The following is a 20,569-nucleotide window of genomic DNA, read 5'->3' on the forward strand; positions in this document are numbered from 1 at the left end:
TAAGACAAATGTAAAAAAAAAAAAAAAACTAGTTGTGTACCTTGATGGTTCCTTCAAACTGTGTAGGCAGGTGAGCGCAGTGGTCCAATCCAGCTTTTTTCATTTGAGACAGCTAGTCAAGGTTAAGCCATACCTTCCAGCTAATGTCTTTGAATGTGTTATTCATCTGTTCATTACTTGCAGACTGGACTACTGAAATTCTTTGTACTTTGGTTTGGACCAGGCCTCTCTTTATTGTCTCCAGTTGGTCCAGTTGGTTAGCTGCTTGTCTGCTAACTGGCACTAAACGGAAGGAGCATGTAACCGCAGTTTTGGCCTCTCAACACTGGCTTCCTGTTCCTTACAGGATCTAATTTAAACTCTTACTTTTTGTTTTTAATTCACTGAATAGCTTAGCCCGTCTCTTGTGGTGACGGAGCCTTCTCTGTGGCAGGTCCCAGGGCTTTGGAATAGTCGTCCTCTTAATATGAGATCTACACAAACACTCGAACATTTTAAATCATTACTAAAGACACATGTTTATGGTCTGGCTTTTAGCACACTTTGACCTAAACATTTTGGTTTTAACACCCTTAGTTGTTATTGTTGTTTTAGTTGTTTTTTATGACATATTTCATCTGCTTATTTGTTTTTTCTATATTTTACTGCATCATTGTTTTTGCATTTTCTTTATTTTAGTGGCATTTTACATTGCTAAGCACTTTGTGCAGCATAGCCTGTTTGGAAATGTGCTTTAAATAAAGCTGACCTTGACCTTGACTTTGATTGCTTCCACCTGTTGTAAACTGCATTTCTCATTAGTAGTCAGTTTTCTGTCTATATAGTCCTGTGTTTCATTTACTTGGAGAGGGTCCTTTTGCTTTTGTTTTGGATTATCTCTTTCTTTATGGGTTTTTTTTTGTATTCTTGTGTTCATTTCAGTTTGTTCTTTTTTTTTTTTTACATTAGGTCGTCCCCACCACAGTTATGACACTTCTTTTCCCCATTCTTTCAAAAAACCAAGGTCACAAAAAGATTAGTAGTGGAAGTCCTTATGACACTGTTTTTAAGAGGTTTAATTTCATTTAAACCCAATTTACAGTGCAGCCTAATACCACCAGCTTCATTCTATTTGAACTTATACTCCAGGAGCTCTGGCTAAACTCATAGCGTCACATTTGATGTAAATGTCAACTTCTCTCAAGCTTTCCCCCCTTTTTGTGGAAGATATTTTTAATTTCATGAGGTGTCAGATATCATTGTGTAAGTGAGTGACAGGTCTTTTATTACAGAGCCATGCTGTAACTACCTGCAGAATCTGGTCTGGCATTCCTGCTGAAGTATGCATGACCTCGCTAAAAAGGATTCTGTGAAGTCCCCAGATTCTATTTTTTTTTATTGTACTTTGGCGATTCCTTAATTTAAAGGCACATTTAAGTAAAAAAAAAAAAAAAAAAAGTTAATTTCATCATTTGACATATTGTCCTTGTGCTCCTTAAATGTGTGGATTAAATTATTTTCAAATTAGCTATATTTGCACAGCTTCCCCACTTTAAGAAACATAATTTTAAAAAACACATCAAAATTGTTATGTGTAGCTTATCTAACACTGTGGCTATTGAGCAATACACTACAATTTATATTATGTAATGTATTCTACACAGACTATAAACTGATGACAATGCAGATCATTTAGTTAGACATTTTCAGCTTCAGACTTTTGGGATGTATGATGTGCATACATATTTGATAACATGAGCATATTGAACCACTGTAAAAAGGTTTTTGTTTCAAATCAGCCCACCTTTTAGTTTGAATCTCCAAGCAACTATTTTTGTATTTCCATAAAATGATGGTAAATGCCTGTAAAAACAACTTGTTTTGTTTGTGTAAAATCAAGGGTTTTCCCCCAAAAAAATTTATATAAAAATTTAAATGAAACTTCTCTGACTTGAACTCAGGGAGGCATGACTTTGCACGTGATTAATTCTGTATTCTGTCTGACACTGAGGCTTAAAGGAAATCTGTGCTAAATCCTCATTTGTTAATCAGATATGTGTTTTTCTGCAGAACTGTGGGGCGCCGCCACCGCTGCGGGGGCCAGGACCCCTCACTGTGTTCGTCCCCACCAACCAGGCTGTGGACCGAGCCCGAGATGGCAGCATCCTGTACATGCTGAATGATGTAAGACCTCAGGGAGTCACTTCTTATGACACTTTTCATCTCTTTATGATTAGTGCAGATAACACATGCTGAGTTTTTTTTAATTATCAACAAATCAAATGAGAAGACCAAACACTTTGTGACTCTGTCCCAAACTTAATTCTTACTGATAATATTCATCTTGAAGTAACCCAGATATGTTCAGTTTTGTTATTTTCTAAAGCTCAATTGGTTCCTGCCATATTAGAGATTGTGTTTTTAATATATATTTTTTTCCAGGCCAAATATAAACTCCAGGAACTCCTCAGACACCACGTTTTCTCCCAGGCTGCGGTGAGCTCTCACCCTAACTCCCCAATCCTTCTATCAGAGTCATTTATTTCACTTTCACTTGTTACTTTTTTCTTTCTTTTTGCCTTTTACCCATTAGCGAACACAGATGAAAAAAGACTTAGCTCCACACTTTTATTCTTAGCTTTGCATTGCTCACAGTTCAAAATAGTCCTTATTTATCTTGTTCTGGGCCTTGGTGCCACCAAGAAACATGCATTTTTTTTATTGGCCACCAGGCAGTGACACTTTCAGGTCACATCGGTAAAAACATGAAGCTAATTTTGCAAATTATATTTATTATTAGAGTCAGAAAGGAGGATTATCCAGGATAATCTCACTGATTAACAATGTGTCAGTCAAGCCAGTGTGTGGTGTAACTGACTAGTATTTCTGGAGCAGTAACATTTAAATGTCTGTTAAATTAGTTGCACACATCGTTAGCGACTACGTCCCTCCATTCATACTGTCTGTTTGCAACAAAGACTCATTTCCTTAAATGTATGGAAGCATAGGCCCTGTTAGCTCTCCCCCAGCAGATTGTCCGAGCAGCTGAGAAAACAGGCAGCATTTTTTCACACCAGCTTGTTAATTAACCAAAGACTTAGACAGAGTTTTAATTCATTTGAAAGCCTGATTCTCAGCCTTGTACAACCTAACTGGAAAACTCAAAAACCTGTCTTATTTGATATCATCTATCGTCCACCTGGGCCTTATTAGAGTTTCTGTCTGATTTCTTAGAGTGTTTATCTGACTCAGTTCTCAGCTCAGATAAAATAATTATTGAGGGTGATTTTATCATCCATGTAGATACTAAAATGACAGCCTCAACACGGCATTTAATCTATTATTAGACTCAAATGGGTTCTTTCAAAACCCACCTACCACTTTCTACACACTCTAGATCTTGTTCTGACATATGAACAAGATATGAACTTTATTTATCAATGAAGCCAGATAACACACACCAATTAGTTAAACTGCAAGAATTTCTTAAAGACATAAAGACCTTGATGACCTAAACATTTCTGCTTATAAATCCAGATAAAAGTGAGGTTATTGTATACAGTACAAAAAATTGTAGAAATGCGGTATCTAGCCAGATGCTTACTCTGGATGGGATTACCATTACCTGTGAGGAATCTTGGAGGTTTTTTTTGACCAAGATATTTTCCTGAATGCACATATTAAACTAATATGTAGGACTACTTTCTTCCATTTGTGCAGTATCTCCAAAATTAGAAACATCCTGTCTCAGAGTGACGCTGAAAAGCTAGCTTATGCATTTATTACTAATAGGCTGGACTACTGTCATTTGTTATTATTGGGATGTTCTAAAAATTCCCAGAAAAACCTTCAGTTGATCCAAAATGCTGCAGTAAGAGTACTGACACGGACTAGACAGAGAGAGCATATTTCTCCTGTATTGGCTTCTCTTCATTGGCTCCCTGTTAAATGCAGAATCAAATTCAGAATCCTGCTCCTCACATACAAGTTCTTGAATAATCAGGCTCCATCTTATCTTAATGACCTCGTAGTATCGTATCACCCCATTAGACCTCTTCACTCTCAGACTACGGGCTTCTGATTCCCAGGGTATTTAAAAATAGAATGGGAGGCAGTCTTCAGCTTTCAGGCCCCTCTTCTGTGGGACCAGCTTCCAGTTTGGATTCGGGTAACAGATGGAAGAAGTGGCTTGGAAGAGGGAACTCTGAAAAAGCGGTAGAAAATAGATGGGTGGATGTTCAATATGAGCGTCAACCACTGCAACAGAATAAGAATGAAAGGAAATAGAAAGGAAATAAAGAAAAGCCAGACATGTAAACTTTTAATTTTATAAGCTGAGTTATTCAGATATTTTTTTTATCACATTTCTGCTTCTAAAAGTGTAAACTCCTCACATTTATTGACCCATTCCTCTAGCACCCCAAGTTTAGCCACACTACTGATCAGGGCACTAAAAATATAAACGTCATTAGATATTCTTTGTTCACGGTTGAAAAATTTGATTGGTTATGATTTTTTTCTGTCTGTAGCTGACAGTTGATGATCTGAGCACACTCTCTCGGATTCAGACGATGGCAAATCAGATGGTCAAAATCGCTGCATCTGAGGATGTAAGTATAGTTCATTGGTACTTAACAATGCGTGTCACAGTTTAATTTCCACCATTTGTAGGACGCACATTAGCAGATGACTTAAACACTAGCTGTCCTCTACTTCACTGTCCTGCAGGGCGGGATCGTATTGGGTGAGAAGAACATCCGTTTGATGAGCACCAACATCGTAGCATCCAATGGAATCATACATATGATTGACGGGCTGCTGTACCCGCCCTCCATCCTTCCCATCCTGCCTCACCGCTGTGATGTTGTTGACAGCAAGATCACTGTGGTGAGAAAAGACACACACACACACACACACACACACACACACACACACACACACACACACACACACACACACACACACACACGCACACAGAGTCTGAATCAGTTTTGTTCTGGGGTCGAGGGGTAATTAAAAAGGGTGTCAGTAGATTCTAAAGATGTTAGCACATGTGTTACAACAACGCTTTCACTATCCATCAGTTTTTCTCTATTGGTTCTTTCTTTCACACAGTGTAACTCCTAACCTTTTGCCTTGAGTCTGGTTGACAGTTTGCAGATGTAAATGAATATCAGAACTGAAATAGTTGGGGTCACCACTGCTGCATGTCATTGTTTTTTAAACTGCGATGAAGGAGAAACAACAATGGTAGCACTGTCCTGACTTTGAAGAGCATTTTTGCCTGTTTTTTGGAGATGAAGCCATAATTGAAAAGATTCTCTCAATGACATTTTTGTCTGTTTATAATACTCAATGAATTTTAATGGCAGGACATCTACTGTAGAAATGGAAATATCATAGAGCTGGGCGATATGACCTCAAACCAAAATCACAATTAATTGAACATTTGACCTTAATTTTGGTTAAAGAATAATTATTATTACACACTTGAATAAAGGAAGGCACACACATATACAATGAGGGAAAAAGTTATTTGATCCTCTGCTGAATTTGTAAGTTTGCTCAAGTTCAAAGAAATGAACAGTCTCAGTCTGGAGAGAGACAGTATATCAACCAAAAAGACATACAAAATACATAAAATAAAACCTATAAATAGATTTTTGTGTCACTTAGTGGAATAAGTATTTGATCCCCAAATGAAACACGACTTAGTGCTTGGTTGAGAAACCTTTGCAGTAAGACGTTTATTGTAGGTAATCACCAGGTTTGCACACTTCTCAGGAGAGTTTTTTATTATGTTGATTACAGTGGGATTTTATTCATTTCCTATTAATTTTCCAGCTCTAATCATAGCCTTTCTTTCAACAGGTTTGCCGTTTTCAGTAGAGCAAGATTAACTCTTTTAGTGCATGTTAATGTGTTTGAATCAATGGATTAAAAAAAAACAGACAACAACAAAAACACTCAATGATGGCATGTATTACCTCTTCCTTAAATATTAAAGTTTCATTTTTGTGTGTTTTCAGGGTCCCTGTGTTCACTGCAGTTACCTCTCTGCAACCCAGTGTCCAGAAGGCAGCACCGAGCTGGTAAAATGCATTCTGTTCTCTTCTACTTTATATATTGTTATTACTCTACATCAAAGATAACCCTAGCTTTCAGGGGTCTGAAAAGTAAAGCTGATATCTATCTGCCTTAAACCCGCATTCTTCCTAGTCGCCTGCAGGGGGTGACTCCTCTTGTTAAAAGAATGAAGTCTGGTCGTATAAAGTCTAAGGTGGTGGTTCTCAGTCTTTTTGTGGTGTGACTCACATCCTGTAGTCATTGGTTATTTAATCATCTACTGTGAAAAGTGTCATATTGACACCTCTTGTTCATCATATCTGGCTTGAGGTGTCAAAAACAGTGGCTATGTCCATATTCATATACAGTCTTTAGTAAAATCAGCATTTATAATAGACTCTCCCACATCTGCTGCTGAGTAGAGGTTTAAAATTACTTTATTTCTCAGATATCACAAGTACACATCCTTCTCTAACATGCTCGTTGAAAATTTCTATTCTTTATATACAAATGAGGACAGCATTTGTATATAAAATGCTGTATGATTTTTTTTAAGTATGACCCAGGTGCTATTAAACAGAGCAAGGCATTTTTAACACAGCTTTTTCCAAACATCCTAGTTTTATTTTAGATGCTTACATTATTTTACTTCACACAAGGAAAAAATTATTTCACAAAAACTACCAGGTTGAAAATTATTACCCCTCTCCAATGCTAGTAGTCAGTTTTGTATCCGTTTTTGCTCAATAACAGTCTGCAGTTGCTGGTTTCATTCTTCTTTGGTGAATCTCTCAAGCTCCTCTTGATTTGATGGTCTTCTGGCATAGAGCTTCAGTTACCCCCCACAGATTTCAGTGGGATTCAAGTCAAGGCTTTAATGCTTGTCAATAACATTTACAGTGGTCATCTGGAGGTAAGCGACGATCCAGACCCAGTTTTGCTCGTGACTGCTTGGTTTTTCTTTTAAAATTTTCACATATCCTTCTTTCTTCATGGTTTCTTCCACCTTGACAAGATTCCCAGTTCAAGACACTCTGAAGTGTCCTCCCAGCATAACACTCCCACCACTGTGTTTCCCTGTGGGGATGGTGTTCTTTGTTTTGTATGCCTGTTCCTTCTTTCTCCAAACATAAGCAGCATCTCTATGGCCAAAGAGCTCTAATTTTATCTCATCTGATCAAAGGACGCACTTTCAGCATGCATACTCTTTCTCTAGGTTGTCCTTAGCATACTTCAGGCTGGTTTGAAGGTGTCTTTCCTGCAGGAGTGGAGTTTTTCTTAGTCTGCAACTTCACAGTCCATTCCTGTGCAGGGTCCAAGTGATCATCTTTTTTGAGACTACACTTCCTGACTTGACTAAGTCATTCATTTGTGTCTTGGCAGTTGTTCTGAGTGTTAGGTTTATATTGTTGGATTGTCATTTATGCTTAGAAATGTATACTCATATATGCTTAGAGTTATATAATCAATTGCATATTGATAGGATGTCTGATCCTTAGCAGTCTGCAAAGACTGTGTGCCTTCCAGAGTGTTCTGGCATACACACACATCCTAAGGTCATGAGAGACGTCGTACCTTCTCTAACTGATTTATGGTATAGGAGGACACCTACTCTGTATCTGTTTTAGTATAAGAGCCTTTGTTTAGGTGTACCACTGGACTCCTGGCACCAGCAGGTCTGGGGAGTCTTCACAGGGTCACATTTTGACCCCACACACACACACACACACACACACACACACACACACACACACACACACACACACACACACACACACACACACACACACACACGCATACCTACACATACACACAGACGGTACTCTTTGTTCACATGTATGCCTATGTAAGACATCATATGTTAATGAACCTATACATATTCATGTAACTATGGCGTTATTTTTGTGCCACTATTCTGAGTGCACGTAAAAAGCATTTGAGCGCACTTAAAAAAAGTTTTTGCAGGTGCAAGTGTTGCATTTTGAGGAGAAATTTATTTTAAGCGAAGAAAAGCTAAATTTGAGTGAACAAAATTGATTGCTGCGTGCAAAAAATGCATTTCAGTGTTTGCTATTATCCATACACACACACAATAGCAGCCCCTCTCGCTCAGTTTTTGCATTTGCGCTCGCTCACAATGTGTTGCTCGCGCTCTCAACATTTCTGCCCGTGCGCGTTCAACTCTTTCTGTACACCGTTATATTTGTGCCACAAAACCAGCCAATCACAGACTTGGATGCAAAAAATCTGATTGGCTGTTTTGGTCTCCAATCAGCTGGAAATTACGAAACGCAATATCCCAGAATCCATTTCATCCAAAACTCAAACGAGACAGTGGCGGAGGAACACAGAGTGGCGGAGTTTGAAATATTACTCTGTCTGGGTCACAAAATAAACTTTTAAGATATTTTCATGCGAGAATGGTGCTGTGTAAACTTCAAATATCTGCTCGATTTATCAAGACATCACATATTTGCAAAAGTGCTCTAACGTTTTCGGAGATGCCTGTTACCCACTAGTTGACCGGGTGGCCACTCGGGTTAAACATAATATATAAGGCTGAACTGACAAAAAATCGGCCGACTACACCACCAGGTATTATAGGAAAAACCATAAAGCCTTTGAACTAAAACAAACGCAGTGATGTACACTGTCTTGTTGGTATATATGTATGATTTGTATCACCTTAATGTTTCCCTCTCACCATATATCCAAACCGATATCATGAGCAGCAGCTTTTACAGCTGTGGCTCTGGCAAATATCAGCTGATACTAGAAAGTAATATTAAATAAATTATAACAACAGCTTATCAAGCTTGAGCGTGCTGCTGTTGTTTAGTGCAACATCCGCTGGTTTCCTCTTTCTGGCGCAAAGTGGGCGATAAACAAACAAGAGAGACGATCAGCTGATCATTGATCAGTTTCATGATTGAAGTAGCAACAGGAGAGGTAGGGGAGAGAATGAGAGAAGCAGAGGTAGCTGTGCAGCAAAAACACAGAATAACTCCAGCTTTGTGTCTTTTTTTCATTCTAGCTGAAGTCCGGGACGAATCGCGTTCCTTTTCCTCTCAATACGGCTGCATTGTAATTGGTCCAGCCCAGAGTTGATCATGACCAATTGGCTAATCCACCACCTATCATTGTTTATACCGTTACAAAAACAAACAAACAAACATAAAAATGAAAAATCACCATCGGCCCACCGGGCAAATGCCTGGTATGCCCGATGGCCAGTCCAGCTATGCGGTCAGCTGGTGGTTAACAGGCATCTCCGAAAACGTTAGAGCACTTATGCAAATATGTGATGTCTTGATAAATCAAGCAGATATTTGAAGTTTACACAGCACCATTCTCGCATGAAAATATCTTAAAAGTTTATTTTGTGACCCAGAAAGAGTAATATTTCAAACTCCGCCAATCTGTGTCGGGGCTCAAGAGTTGGGAGTTCGTCTTGTAATCGGAAGGTTGCTGGTTCGAGCCCCGGCTCTGACAGTCTTGGTCGTTGTATCCTTGGGCAAGACACTTCACCCGTTGCCTACTGGTGGTGGTCAGAGGGCCCGGTGGTGCCAGTGTCCGGCAGCCTCGCCTCTGTCAGTGCGCCCCAGGGCAGCTGTGGGTACAATGTAGCTTGCCATCACCAGTGTGTGAATGTGTGTGTGAATGGGTGGATGACTGAATGTGTAAAGCGCTTTGGGGTCTTTAGGGACTAGTAAGCGCTATACAAATGCAGGCCATTAACCAAATGCAGGCCATTTCTGTGTTCTTCCGCCACTGCCTCGTTTGAGTTTTGGATGAAATGGATTCTGGGATATTGCGTTTCGTAATTTCCAGCTGATTGGAGACCAAAACAGCCAATCAGATTTTTTTGCATCCAAGTCTGTGATTGGCTGGTTTTGTGGCACAAATATAACGGTGTACAGAAAGAGTTGAACGCGCACGGGCAGAAATGTTGAGAGCGCAAGCAACACATTGCGAGCGAGCGCAAATGCAAAAACTGAGCGAGAGGGGCTGCTATTGTGTGTGTGTATGGATAATAGCAAACACTGAAATACAGTTTTTGCACGCAGCAATGAATTTTGTTCACTCAAATTTAGCTTTTCTTTGCTTAAAATAAATTTCTCCTCAAAATGCAACACTTGCACCTGCAAATTTTTTTTTTATGTGCGCTCAATTTTTTTTTTACATGCATTCAGAATAGTGGCACAAAAATAACGCCATATGTAACTACAATAAAGAGCAGTGCTACGGGGGAGCTAACTGAGAGTGACTGGGGTTTGAGCGGAAGGAACGGCGCTCGTTAGAGTTCTCTCCCTCGTGCACGAGCAACACAAAGAGCTCTGGTGACTTGCTTTTGCCATTGTAGTAGAATTGTCTTGGCGTTCCAGCAATAGGCCTGTGCTACACAGACCTATCACTGAGGTCTTCAGACACATCTCACCATTTCTTTTTCACAGTCTTTGAAACCTTTTGCTTCCTACCTTTTTTCTCTACTTTGTGGCAGTCTTTGAATTTATTGAAGATTTATTATTGCAGTTCTTGACACTTGGAAACACTTTGATGACCTGGTTTGTTAGCATAAATAATTAATTTTCTCAAGTCTAAACTGATTTATTTTATTTTTGGCATGATGCTTTCTGGATGATAACCCTCAGTTTTAACTGGATTTTAAAAGCTTTGAGCATCACAAAGTTAAAGCACAGCAGTGGCTTGTAAAAGAGCACTGGAGAAAACTTTGACAAAAACTTTAAAATTTCATATTGGGATTAATAATTTTATCCTCCGCCGTAATTACTTTGTCTGGGATTAAGTTGCTTTTCTGCCTCGCAGTTTGCAGAGCTTAATGATTTGCTCTTCTGCTTTTGTGTTCACCTGATTCTGCCTAAAAATCAACCTGGTTTCAAGTGTTTGAAGTTCACAGAAACCATCAGTCGTGCCATGATTTGATGTTGAGAAACCCCTCTTTGCTTAGTTCCGATGCCATGCTTTCCACAGGGACACAATTTCGAATGCTCTGGGAATCTTTCCCAGCATCACTTTGGTCATTTTGCCAGCCAGTGCGGGTTTTTTTTATGTGAACTAGTGAACTGTAGCAAAAAGAAAATCTATGTTTCCGTCTATTCAGGGTAGTCATCTGAGTGACTGCGAGTACGTCACATCTCCTCTCAGGCCATCGCTCAGCAAAGGCTGCGCCAAATACTGCAACACCACCAAACAGGTGAGAGAGGATCTGGTGCTTTATTTTTTACTTGATGCAGCTGAGTTATTACAGGCAATCATTTTACATTTGCTTTTGTTTTTATGTAATTTGTGATTTTTGTTTTGTCCGATCAGTTTAATTCTGCTTAGTTTCCTGTGTTTTATTAGTTTTTCATTTTAATTATGTGTGATATTTATCAGGATGTTCACAGTTGCTGAGCTGGATTGAAAGTGGTTTTATTGACACACCTGATTGTCGTCTTTTGTCACTTCCAATTCCCCAGTGGTGGATTAGTCCTTATTGAAACATATATTTAATACATTTGAAAACATTTATTGCTTTTGTTGTGTGTGTGCGTGTGCGTGTGCGTGTGCGTGTGTGTGTGTGTGTGTGTGTGTGTGTGTGTGTGTGTGTGTGTGTTTGACAGGTAGCAAAGTGTTGTAAAGGTTTCTATGGTCCGGACTGTAAGCCCTGCATCGGAGGATTTCAGCATCCATGCTACGACAAAGGAACTGTAAGGAGGAACATTCAGGCAGCCTCGTCCCTCGACTGATGTGTTTTAATTTTTAATTTTTTGCTTTGATTGCACACAGTGCTCTGATGGTATCCATGGTAATGGCTCATGTAGCTGTCAGGCAGGCTGGACGGGTATTGCCTGCCACATCTGCTCAGATCCAAACAAACATGGTGTGAACTGTGACGAAGGTAACGCCTCCTCTTAGCTGACAGCTTTTCACTGTTCAATGAAATGTGCGTTTCCAATTTGATGTTTTTACATACAGAAATTATGTTTTTTAAATTTAGTTTTATTTTTTTCTTTTAAGTTTAGTTTTGATTCTGTTGGTTTTCAGAGCGACTTTGCTTGTTTCATTTTGAGTTCATTGTTTATTCAACCTCCTAGGACCTGGCGTCCACATATGTGGACATCACATTTTGGGTTATTTAGACCAAAATACTCAATTTTGCTCTACAAGGGCCTGATATCCACTTACGAGGACATTATACTACTACTGTTCTATCAAAATTTTAAATGAATGTCCTCATATGTGACTCTCATTCTTCTCAGAAACTAAAATTAGGTAAAAAAAAAATCTGGTAATTCTTTGTTTTTACATTCATCAGGTACCAATCAGCCCAAATATCAAAGAGAAATTAAAGATGCATGCCGTGGAAGAGTTCGGGTCTTAGGAGGTTAATGTTTAGTTTTTTCTGTAGTTCTTTTCTAGTTTCTATATTGGTTCTGGGTTTTTACCCCTCAGCCGTAAAAGGCTTACGGGGCAGTATTGTCACCCTGCCGGGCGGGTGGGTAGCATGGACGTGCACGTTTGGGAATGTGAGTTATTGTGAATGCTGTAAGTCGAGAACAAGGCAATGTAGGATTTTGAAATTTATACTGTAGGTCTGTCTACTAAAAATCTCAGATGTGTTCAAATTGCAGTGACCTCGAGTTCATGGGACCTTGAGGTCAAATTTTCTGAAAATCTTGTGATTCTCAAGAATGAGGCAATGTAGGATTGTAAAATTTATACCATAGGTGTGTCTAATAGGAGGCCGAGGGGTAGCACTGGCAGCAGCCATTATTTTTATTTCCTAAAATCAGCATGAATTATGTATTATCCTGAGAATAAAATGGCCTTTGGTATTCTGATTTTTTTTTATTGGTATTCAGAAAAGGTACTGCAATATCTTTCTTTTCTGAATACTAAGGGTCATTGAGTTGCAGACATGGCATCCTGGTCTCAATAAATAAATTAAGCCTCCTGATGCTTGTTGAGTTGATAAATTTGAAGAAAGTAACAAAAGAACAAAGTATGAGCTCTACACAAGAGTGACTGAGCTCCTCAGCCTGTATATAAGCCCACAGACACCCTATGAAGGAAGCTCATTTCCTCTGCCTCTATCCTCAGTCCTATTCTTTTGGTGCAGTTAGGAATGTAGAACAACCAGTAAACTGGCCTTCATGCTGAGCCCTTTGTTCACCACAGCAGACCAGTACAAGGTCCACATCACTGGACCAATCTGACATGAATGGCCTTCTTAGAATTTTATTGTCGATCCATCCAACAGTGGTTGAGGCCCTTTACCCAGAACCACATAAATCACACTAATTTATGGACCTGCTAGAAGAAATGAGGCAAAAATTATAATTAATCTTTGGAAATCATATTTACAAATGCTTCATTTTTACCCTTATATCAACATCCAGTGTCCTGTTTTCTGAGGCTTAACTGGATTAATATTATTATAATAACCATTTAGTGTGAAAAACCTCTGTATATGGAAATAAAGTATTGTACAAAGGGTAATGGAGGTGCATTTTGTTTAAATATTCAAACTAACTGACTGAAAATTATGACATAATGTGTATGTGCTTGTCTTTAGATTGCCGCTGTGTTCACGGAATGTGCGATAACCGACCAGGCAGCGGTGGTGTGTGTCGGAGAGGCTCTTGTTTGGAGGGATTCTCCGGGGACCTGTGTGACAAGACGGCCATGCCGTGCAACGCAGATGGACTACTGCAGCATTGTCACATCCACGCATACTGTAATCAGACAGGACTGGCTATTACGTAAGAAAATACTAATCATAAAACCATTACTGTAACTTGATGCTGAGAGATCATTTTGTGTTGAGTCACTTTTTAGGTGTTGTAAATTTTTAGTCAGCAAAAACTTTCTTGTTCTTGCCGTGGCTCCTGAGGTCTGTTTTTGGACATTTAATTAGCATTCTGGAGCCATCCCCACTCGCTTACTCCTCAATGTCTGAAACAAACTGCACAAAACTCTTTGTAATTGGATGTATCCTCAGTTCTTCTTTGGACTACGTTTTCGGATTAAGGTACTTGTGATAATCAAGAATTAAGGACTTTGTACAATACCTGCAATTTTCAAGTTTCACTACTGGCCTGAAAAGGAGGATGCTTGATCAGATCTGGGGTTTTTTTGTGAAGTAGGCCAAGTTTTCATCAGAAACGCTATTCTTGCTTGCTTGGCACTTGCGTTAGCATGACTGATCTTCTCGTGACAGATGGCATACTGTTGGCAGATGAAGCTATCAGACAGACAGACCTTTGTGACAATTTATTCATTGATACAGCTTTGTTGTGTTTGGCCCAGTATGAGAAAATTATCCCTTTTTTACCCCAGATCTCTCCATCCATCCACCAGCCCACCCTGTTGAGTCCTTTGTATCCACCTGCTCCCAGGACACCAAGTGTTCTTGTGCCAGCCAACAGACATAAACTCTTCCACATGTCCTGCATGTGGAGGAGTTATGGCTCTACTTTGAGCGCCCCCCAAATAACTTAGGGGCTCATCCTATTTCTAAGGGAGGCTTTTTTTCTCAAAAATGAATGAATATACAAATGAAGTTTGAACAACTGCACACCCTGAGTTTTGTGACTAGGAAATGTATAGCATTTCTTGTTGTTTTTTTATGTATATATAAAAGCTAATTTTTACTTTGAGTTTTATAATAAAAAAAAAAATCTAATGGGCTTTTAAGAAACTGCCCTGAAATTCATATGGAAACGTTTAATAAAAAAAGCCATAATCAAGCCAAAATGTCTCTTCATCCATCATCTTATGACCATATAACTGCCAAAGGTTTAAATGCTGGCATGGTTAAAATGTTCTGGTTGTCCTGTACTGTTATTTAAATAGATTTTTAGTAATTCCTTCAGCGATGTTCTGTGAAGAAATAAACAACAGGGATTTGTCATCTCTGTTATTGCATCACCTGTTGAGTTTGTTTAACTGTGTGTGTGTGTGTGTGTGTGTGTCTTACATAAGGTGTGTATGTAAGGATGGATATGAGGGTGACGGTCACTCCTGTACTGCCATCAACCCCTGTCTGAAGAGTAACCGAGGAGACTGCGACACCAATGTAAGATTATTTCTTTGTGTGTGTGTGTGTGTGTGTGTGTGTGTGTGTGTGTGTGTGTGTGTCTTTTCTCACCACAGTGATCTTGCTGTCAACAACATTACAGCGGGGATGTCTTTGTTTTAACCTATCCAGAGTCCCCCGCTCTTTCTCTTCAGTCACATTAATAATAAACATCCTCCTCAAAATAAATAAAAAAACATATTCTTGCCTTTTCCTATGATTATCGTGAGCTGATTCCAACGGTCTGTAGGCCAGATTTACTAATCCATTGCACCAGCACAAACTGGGTTTTGTCGGTATTTACGAGAAAGCGCACTGACAGGATTGCTTTAAGACGTAGGAACTCAGAGATTTTTGTGACTGACTAAGTTGCATTTGTATTTCTGGGAGATCATTTCTCAGAGCGCAAAATGTGAATGGAGAATGGCAGCACAGAATCAAAGCAGTGATAGGATTTAGGACAGGACCCCCCGGAGTCTAGACGCTGATGGTGGTGAAGAAGAAGCCTGAGGCTGAAATGGGGCTCTGATTGAGGTGTCTGTGGGGTGGAGATTGGGAGGAGGAGGGCTGAACGAATGAGGGTCTGTAAGGGAGTACGACGGAGATTTAACACAAAAAGCTGATTGGCTCAAAGAATGCGGGCAAGAAGATGATTGGACTAGAGTAATGATGTCAGTGTTGAGATTGACAGTGTGGGAAATCTTTAGTGATGTAAAGAACAGAAAAGCAGCCAAACACCCAGGAAAGCAGACAGATGAGTGACTATAGATCTTTCAAATTGAGTTTCATTTCAATAAAGCACGCAAACTGATTTACCAATGTTTGCAACATTTCAACTTACTGCTTGTATATTTAATGAAGAAGAAAGAAGGAAGAAGAAGAAAAGCATGTCTTATATTTCTTGATTCATATTGAAATGAACTGACTGAGCCTGTGTTTAAAAAATAGCTATCAACTAACTAACAACAACTACGAAAGCTTTTTGGGGATTATGCTCACTTACTGTTTTGTCCCATTTTTTTTGTAAATCTGTCTTTATGTGTTGTTGTTCTGCTATATTTATTTAATGTGTGTGATTTTATTTAACTTTTCACCTTCAGTAATCATAAAGATAAGCTCTTTTATATTCAGTGCAGTGTTCTTGTCTTTGTGACACATCCTCTTTCTCTGCAGGCTGAGTGTGTGTATGCGGGTCCAGGAAATGCTTCATGTGTGTGTGCTGAGGGCTGGACGGGTGATGGCAGAGTGTGTGTGGAGATCAACAACTGTCTGCTGGAGAGGCGAGGAGGCTGCAGCCCCAACGCGGACTGTAACCACATCGGACCCGGACAGGTCAGTGCTTAAAATTTGTGATAGGATTAACTTTAAATGGAACTATGTTCGTTGTGAATTTTCAGCTCCATCTTTTGATTCTTGTACACCGATGGGACTGAATCTTTACCATAGAATCTTTATAGAAGCTCAGTATAAATCCTGGGCCAAAACTAACCAGAGATCACTTGTATACATGCTGACCACATTATGTAAAAGTTGCAAATATGAGAATTCACCATTGTATATGCAAAAATAACTGGTTATTAACCAGCTGTCAGGCTGTTCTGTTTCTTGTCTGACTGTTTCTCCATCTGCAGAGTGACTGTGTTTGTAAAACTGGATACATGGGCAATGGAAAGGTGTGTGTCCTCATCAACCCCTGCCTAAAAAAGAACGGAGGCTGCCATGAGCTGGTATTCACACACACACACACACACATGCACACACACATGAACACATATGCCAAGTAAGAATGACTAATAATAGCCATAGATCATAATTTCCCAACTTTTGGGTTAAATAAAGCATGTTGGTTTTGAATGAGATTGTAGAGCGTTATGTGATCAGCAGCACAAACACCATGTAGAGCGTAGCTCCAGTTCAGTGAGTCAGGAGATGAAGCCTAGCAGACACTTACAGCTACAGTTGTCCAAGTCAGCACACCTGTTAGTCAAAACCTCTAACTTTTAAGCCAAGTATATGAAATGTATAGTTATTATTAATGGGGAAAATTAGTTATAGACCCTGGTACCATTGTAGCAGGCATTAAATTAGTTTTAATGCTGTAAAGTTGGGTATTTTAACATAGGAGTCTGAAGGGACTGGCTTTGTTTTGTAGCCAGCCTCAAGCTTCAATTAAAGCCTTGGAGGTTAGCACTCAATAATGATAATTGTAGCTGTTCTCATTGATGGGTTACACTAACTCTGCATTCAGAAAAATGTAGCAACAGTGTAAGTCCATTAAAGTTAATGGTAAAGATTCAGTCCCATCAATTAGCGTTTGTTTGTAACTGCAGAGGAACTCTACTTGCAGGGCAAATAAAACCAAACGCTACCTGTTTCTGTGCAATAAGAAAAAAATATCTTAATGCTGATCATTAAAACAAATTAGTTTGAAAAAATTAGGTAAAATAGCTAAAAGATTGTGAAACTTTTTTTAATTAGCATAATGAGATTTGATCAGACATCAAGAAAGTCTTTGAAGTCTTTGTCTGTTGGATAAATTTTATTAAATCTTTAGAGAGCTTGTGATTCTTTTCCTAACATGAAATTTTTTCCTTGTTTGGCATTTTGTAATGGGGATATGATGAGAGCAACCTTAGTGAGACCCATAGTCAGAGCAGCCACTTTCACCGGATGAATCAAATAATTACAGTTGATTCGAGGTCCTGATCTGTGTTTGCTAACAAAGAAAGCATCCCTCTGTGTGTAGAAAAGCTGTTTATGGTCACACTTTGTAGAAAATAGTTCATACTTCTAATCATTGAAGAGACCATAGTATTATTGCTTTTCTATTTTTAAAGTTTAAATCTTTATCCCTTGAGAGCATACTAGGCATAAACCTTGTTTCTCTTTTCTGAACTGAGCGGTTTCAGTCCTGCTCGTAGAACAGAATTACTGGGTCTGCATCACAGGTTAGTGAGGGTGGTCTCTGCCTACTCTAGCAGCTGCTCTTGGAAAACCTGAAAACTATTCTAATGCTTGTCAAACCTCATCTTTATTGATGTCGGAACTCTTATTTATGTTTGGTACAGTTGATGTCATCAACTGTTATCTCGAAGGAAATTCTTGCATGTAAAACAAAAAATTAGTTTGTGAGTAGTTTGTGATGCCACAGTATTAATGATGTAGATTAGCATCCTATAATTCTCTCTCTCTCTTTCTCTGTGTGTGTGTGTGTGTTTTGTTTTGCTTTGTATTTTTGTATGTCAGGCAAAGTGTGAGAAGACAGATGGTGGTGGTCACACCTGTACCTGTCCTGACGGCTACGCTGGAGACGGAAACATTTGCTACGGATCATTACTTGACGTAAATAATTAGCTCATTATGATCCATTGTGGTTATATAAGCTGAACTCATTCACTTTCATGGTGAGCCAAATCAGTTTCACTATGTTAAGTGAAAATAAAATGAAAGACAGTCAAAGTGTGGAACTAATATCTTTTTCATAATCTGGATTGAAGGGCGTTTATTTTTATTTACTGCAGGTGTTTTAATTTCATTTCAACCATACAACATTTTTCAGGTTACACTCAGTTTTTGTGCTTTGCACAAAAATGAAGTTAGAAAAAAAAATCAACATACATGTGGCAAATATGTAGCCGGTCCTCAAGCTGCAAAAAAAGGAAAAAAAATGTAAATTATTTTTTTCGTTTATTTATTGCAGAAAAAAATAAATTTCACATGAGCACTCAGAGAACACGAGCAAGGATATAATAAAACTGTTTTATGATGTTTCTATTATAACAGGCTGGCATTAACCTGCTTATAAAAAAACGCACTGATGTCTGACTTTTGACCTTTGACCTTGAAACCTTACATACTAAAATGTTGTATTTTATGATTTTTACTCATATGATTGTAGCACAATTGGCTGAGATCTTTAGCCTCTATAAAAAAAAAAGATTTTAAGATGCATTCATGAGTTTTGCAAAAGTTTATTGCATCATTGTGACATCATAGGACATCTAATTGAAAAAAAAAACTTGTGTTAGATCACCCTCTCCATGCTCTTTCATATGATATATTTTTATATAAGTTTATATAGACTTATATGACTTATATAAGTCATATAAATCAAATGTCTGGGCATGGGTTGTGTCTGAGAAATCTAATTAACTACGCTGCACATTTAATGTTATTTTTAGTTCTTTTTTTTAATTAAGATGCCAGATTGCAGTTATTTTTTTGCATTTCTGAACAGAAAAAAATGTTTTACTGGTTGAATGTTACGCTTGATAAATTTCTGACTCCTTAGAGAAGTCCAGTGCGTATATTTGGCTTCAGTTTGTTATTTATGAGATCTAGTTCTTACTTTTTAAAATGTTTTTAGACAAGATTTCTAAAATATTTCTGTTATTGTTTGTATTACTTCAGACTTGATTCATTAACTGTAATTCATTACACAGTTATGTTTCTGTGGGTGTGTTTGCAGGAGCTGGAGATGAATGTAAAGATGTACAGTTTCTACCGGCTGACTCAGGTAAGTAAGAGGAAGACAAACTACTCTATAATTATTGAACTTCGTCAGTTTTCTGGGTTCAAAGTTAAACTACATTAAAGCCTTGATAGCTGGCGAGTTTCCTAATTTAGTGACTGATGTTGAAAATAGGTAGAAATCTGGGATTTTCTGTTTTGAGCCTCTCAGAAGACTGGTGTAGAGACTGACACATAAGCTAAAGACATGTACTGCTGTGCATTTGGGCCTGTTACAAGAATCACTGTCAGCTTAAACGCACACTGATTTTATAAAATTTTCTACATTTCCACCTGCTGTAAAATTATGTTTTTGACAGGAAAGGGAAGCCTTTACAGAAATCGCTGTTTTGTCAACTGTGTGATGGTTTTCTCATCTATTGTTGTACATGGCACTGTAGTGGCAAAGGTGTTGTTAAAAGTTAAAAATATGAATAAATTTACCAGCCAATGGAGTCAAGGCAGCCAAAACAATTAGACACCTACCCAGGCTGAGTGTTACCTTTGACACAGGTGAAGCTTCTGTAGGTCCACCTGCTCATTGTTTTCATAAACTACTCTGCTCCAATGATAACTAAGCTGTATACGGTGTCATGTGATCAGCGTTTCAGTCATGCCTTTGAGGACCTGAATGGGAACTTAACTGTGTTGGTGCCAACTAGAGACGCTCTCAGGAACATGAGTACAGCTGACAACTTATTCTGGAACAGCCGACACCACCTGCCTTACTTCCTGCGGTTAGTAAAGTCACACACACATTAAAACTGATCCTTGAGCTCAGACAAAGCATGCCAGTGCATGATGTTTGTGTGGCAGAATCAGTTTTTCTAACACAAAATAAAAATGGAACCAGCTTAGCACAAAGTCTAACTTAGAAATTTAGTTTACTTTTCTGTTTGTAGACTTTTTAAAATATTGATTTTATATTGAATA

At 38.6% G+C, this 20,569-nt stretch overlaps 1 protein-coding gene across 2 annotated transcripts in view; it reads left to right on the top strand.

Annotated features, from left to right (window-relative positions):
• stab1 (stabilin 1) overlaps positions 1-20,569 on the top strand; it is a 157,628-nt gene that overhangs the window by 24,471 nt on the left and 112,588 nt on the right. For both annotated transcript variants that reach the window (XR_010093915.1, XM_063473672.1), the window contains exons 15-29: positions 2,050-2,163; positions 2,422-2,475; positions 4,509-4,589; positions 4,708-4,866; positions 6,009-6,071; positions 11,168-11,260; positions 11,670-11,756; positions 11,836-11,947; positions 13,625-13,811; positions 15,034-15,127; positions 16,301-16,459; positions 16,759-16,854; positions 18,374-18,469; positions 19,596-19,643; positions 20,240-20,373. Coding sequence is in view for 1 of the 2 variants with exons in the window: in XM_063473672.1 (XP_063329742.1) it covers positions 2,050-2,163; positions 2,422-2,475; positions 4,509-4,589; positions 4,708-4,866; positions 6,009-6,071; positions 11,168-11,260; positions 11,670-11,756; positions 11,836-11,947; positions 13,625-13,811; positions 15,034-15,127; positions 16,301-16,459; positions 16,759-16,854; positions 18,374-18,469; positions 19,596-19,643; positions 20,240-20,373 (1,577 nt within the window). In the remaining variant the exon portion in view is untranslated. The remainder of the gene's footprint in view (positions 1-2,049; positions 2,164-2,421; positions 2,476-4,508; positions 4,590-4,707; positions 4,867-6,008; positions 6,072-11,167; positions 11,261-11,669; positions 11,757-11,835; positions 11,948-13,624; positions 13,812-15,033; positions 15,128-16,300; positions 16,460-16,758; positions 16,855-18,373; positions 18,470-19,595; positions 19,644-20,239; positions 20,374-20,569) is intronic.

This window comes from Pelmatolapia mariae, linkage group LG5 (assembly GCF_036321145.2).
Source record: "Pelmatolapia mariae isolate MD_Pm_ZW linkage group LG5, Pm_UMD_F_2, whole genome shotgun sequence".
In the NCBI taxonomy this organism is placed as follows: Eukaryota; Metazoa; Chordata; class Actinopteri; order Cichliformes; family Cichlidae; genus Pelmatolapia; species Pelmatolapia mariae.